At 53.7% G+C, this 3,502-nt stretch overlaps 1 protein-coding gene across 1 annotated transcript; it reads left to right on the forward strand.

The window, feature by feature from the left end:
* Positions 1-704: 704 nt before the first annotated feature.
* LOC146759281 (inositol 1,4,5-trisphosphate receptor-interacting protein-like 1) lies at positions 705-2,622 on the forward strand. Its single transcript, XM_085510277.1, has 2 exons — positions 705-1,274; positions 1,311-2,622. The coding sequence occupies exons 1-2, from the start codon at positions 705-707 to the stop codon at positions 2,472-2,474; spliced, it is 1,734 nt and encodes a 577-aa protein (XP_085366403.1). The 3' UTR covers positions 2,475-2,622.
* Positions 2,623-3,502: the final 880 nt, after the last annotated feature.

A 3,502-nucleotide genomic window follows, 5' to 3' on the forward strand; every position in this document is an offset into this window, starting at 1 on the left:
CATGACCGGCACTGATCTTCAGCTTTGTTCCCTCTGTGGCATTTCAGCACTAAAATGAGTTTCTGCGTATGCTGCAAATTCTTATGTTTCCTCAGGAGCAGTAGTTTTGATTTTCCTTTTCTGTCCAAATGATTTTCCAGGGACAGTGTGTTTGGAACATAACCTGTGGGGTGGCACATGAGGAGCACAGCATCCATGGGAAATACCACCCCATTTTATTTTAAAGAAAGGCCCGGGCAGCTCCCACCTGCTTAGTAAAGAGCGTCCCCAGGAGCTCTGTCCAGAGATATGCCTCCAAATTGAGGCAGTGCCGTGGCTCAGTGGCCATGTGCCCACCCTGGGCAGCTGAGAAGGGTGGAGTCGGGCAGCCCATTTGTGACATCAGCAGGAATGCATTGCATCACAACGCAGGGGATGGGTTTAGGGCCACAGGCAGGCAGCGCTGCTGCATTTTTGACCTGGGCCAATGGTGAGTGCAGCAGCAGGGGAAGGTCGGGCTGGACGAGGGATGTGGTGCAAACACCGGCCCCTGTGGGAGCACCACGGGCAGTGCTTGGAACTGTCCCTGCCAGCACTGGCCTCGGTCCCTGCTGCCACCCAGCTCCCTCGTACCCACTGCTCCTACCTGAGCACAGGGCCATGCGGCTCCTGGCCCCGCTCCCTCCCAGCCCCACTGAGCCCCTCTCTCCCATCTCTTGCAGATCATGGCTTTGGTGTTTGTTCTCGCATTGTTGGTGCGGGCGCTAAGTGTCAGTGTCAATACTGATGTGCTCATGCTCGAGAACGTGCAGCGGCGCGAGGTTGATCTGCAAAAGCACATGATACCTCCGCAGCACGAGATTGAGCAGAGGAATGAGCAGCAGAGCTGGGTGGACATGTCATCTCTGCTCTTTGCTCTGCTGGATTACTGGAAGATCTGGTTCAATGTGGGGCTGATTCTGTTGCTCCTTTGGAACATGGTGCAGTCCATACAAATGAGCCAGCATGATGAAAGCAGCAGTGAAAATGACAGCTCCAGTGGCGAGGAGGAGGCATCGGGGGCGGAGCAAGAGGAAGAGGAAGAGGTGGAAGAGGTTGAACAGGAGGAACATCAGGAGGAACAGGTGGAACAGCAGGTGCAGGAGGAAGAGGAACAGGTGGAACAGGAGGAACAGCAGGTGCAGGAGGAACAGGAACGGGTGCAGGAGGAACAGGTGGAACAGGAGGAACAGCAGGTGCAGGAGGAGCAGGTGGAACAGGGCGGACAGCAGGAGCAGGTAGAACAGCAGGAGCAGGTGGAATTGGTGGAAAAGGAGGAACAGGAAGAAGAGGAGGATGACGAGGAAGAAGACTTCAAAGATTCAGCACTGACAAAATTTCTCACAAGGCGTGCCCTGGAAAAGGTGGAAGGAAGGGCCACCAGGTGCCCTATAGTGGAGGAGCTGATGGACCAGCTCGTGCAGACCTTCAGATTCATCTGGTCCAACAGCTTCTTCCCGGTGCTGCAGCCCGCCATTGGGGTGGGCAGTGCCTTTGAAGGCTGGAGTCCCCGGGAGTGGGACAATGTGTACTGCCTGCTCGTGCCCATAGAGCCTCCCCCCGGGCACACCTTCCTCCTGGAGCTGGGAGATGAAGGGCACGGGCTGGCAAGGAACTCCCGCGTCCGCGTGGAGCTTCAGTGCATGTGCCAAAGGGAGAAGCAGCTGGGGAATGTGCTGTGCTTCCTCCACCACCATGAGGAAGAGCTGAGCCAAAATCAGGACCCCAGCCTGCTACAGACTCTCTGCACTGACTCCTACCTGGATGTGGAGAGAACTGTCACCTGGTTCACCGCACAGGTGGCAGCAATCTGGAAGACCACCCACCACGCGCACGCCTACAGCCTGAAGGTGCTGCCTTCCAGACGCTCCTGCAAGCTCCAGCTGACAGAAGCCTCCAGCGGGGAAAAAGTCCTCGTCGAGCTGCTGTTCGGGGTGCAGCAAGAATACTCGGACATCTACCTGACCAGCCAGAACACAGACGCCGGCTTTACACCCAGCACAACATGGCCACAGAGCTGCGCTGTGGCAGAAAAGAAGTTCTTCCAGCACACGGCCAGGAGTACCGGACAGGACAGCTCCCACCTGCACTGCCTGACGTTGCTTGCCAGCATCTTAGTGGGCATGGGCTTTTCCACCTATGTCATCAAGACTCTTGTCCTCCACACTTTGGCCATCATCCCTTTGAAGAAGTGGCGCAGGAAGTATTTCCTGAATCGGATGGAGAATCTCCTGCGGTACCTGCGCTTCTGCCTGGATGAGAAATGCCTGAACCACTTCTTCCTTGGCAGCAAGTCGGTGCACAGCACGATTGTCCTGCCGCAGTCCTTCCGATCCGCCAAGCCGCTCAACCTCTTCCAGCACCTGGAGGAGGACCCGGACGCCCACTCCATAGCGCTGCGTGAGTTCAGGGAGCTGAAAGATCGCTACATCAGACTGCTGCTGTTCGGACGCTGAGAGAGACCTTTGTCCGAACCCTTCTCTTGTTTTGGCTGCAAGCTCACATCCTGTGAGCAATAAGACTCTGAGACCTATTTAGGAGGCCAGAGGTGGCTGTTTCCTTGTGGCAGTCAGTGTCACGTTGGAGAGAGCTTACCAGTGGAAGATCCGGCCTGTGACCAAATGACTCCATCTTGGTATGGGAGATCTGGGGATGGAACCATTGTATCTTGTGAAGGCAAGATGCAAACAGATGCTTCCCTGCTCCCTCTGACGACCATCTCTACTGAAGATCAACATCTGAACTACGAGTCATGCTGGAAACCCAGTGGTGACTAATTCTCTCTTGCTTTCTACAAAGACTCTTTGCTTTTATTTCCTATCTCTTTTCTATCACCCGACTTCCCTTCCCCATTTCCCTAAACAACAACAACTTTTAATAAACTCTTATAAACTATATATCCTGTTGTGTCACAATCTCGCCGTCGTGTGTACGTATATTGAAAGAATATAGAGGCCACTAAGATGGTCAGGGTGCTGGAGCAGCTCTCCTGTGAGAAATGGTTGAGGGAACTGGGCTTGTTTAGCTTAGAGAAGGCTCTGGGGAGATCTCGTTGTGGCCTTGCAGTACTTCAAGGGAGCGTATACAGAGGAGGAATTGCTGTGTCACGGTGTTATCTAGATCAATCTATGTCTGTGACGGGGAGGGGCAGTAGGCTCCTGTTCCCCCTGGCTCCCAGCGTATAGGAAGGGAAAATAAGAAAGGGGTAGGGAGATGGGAGCTGGACTCAAGGAAACAAACAGAGAAGTGGCAACGATCTAAGGAGGAAAACTTACTATTTTACTAATTACAATCTAATGGAAATTGAGGCTAATAAGCCAAGTAAAATAAAAGGGAAAGAGAGAGAGAGGTTTTCCGAAGACCGAGAAGCCTACTTTGAAACTGAAGGTGCCACGGCTTGGAAGCACACCCAGACTCGCTACCAGGCAGTTTGAGAGAGAGACAGCATCACTTCCGTGATGTGTTTCCCTCTCTGACTGTGAGA

Source organism: Coturnix japonica, chromosome 10 (genome assembly GCF_054131305.1).
Source record: "Coturnix japonica strain WE chromosome 10, WE-NBRP24, whole genome shotgun sequence".
NCBI classification, from domain to species: Eukaryota; Metazoa; Chordata; class Aves; order Galliformes; family Phasianidae; genus Coturnix; species Coturnix japonica.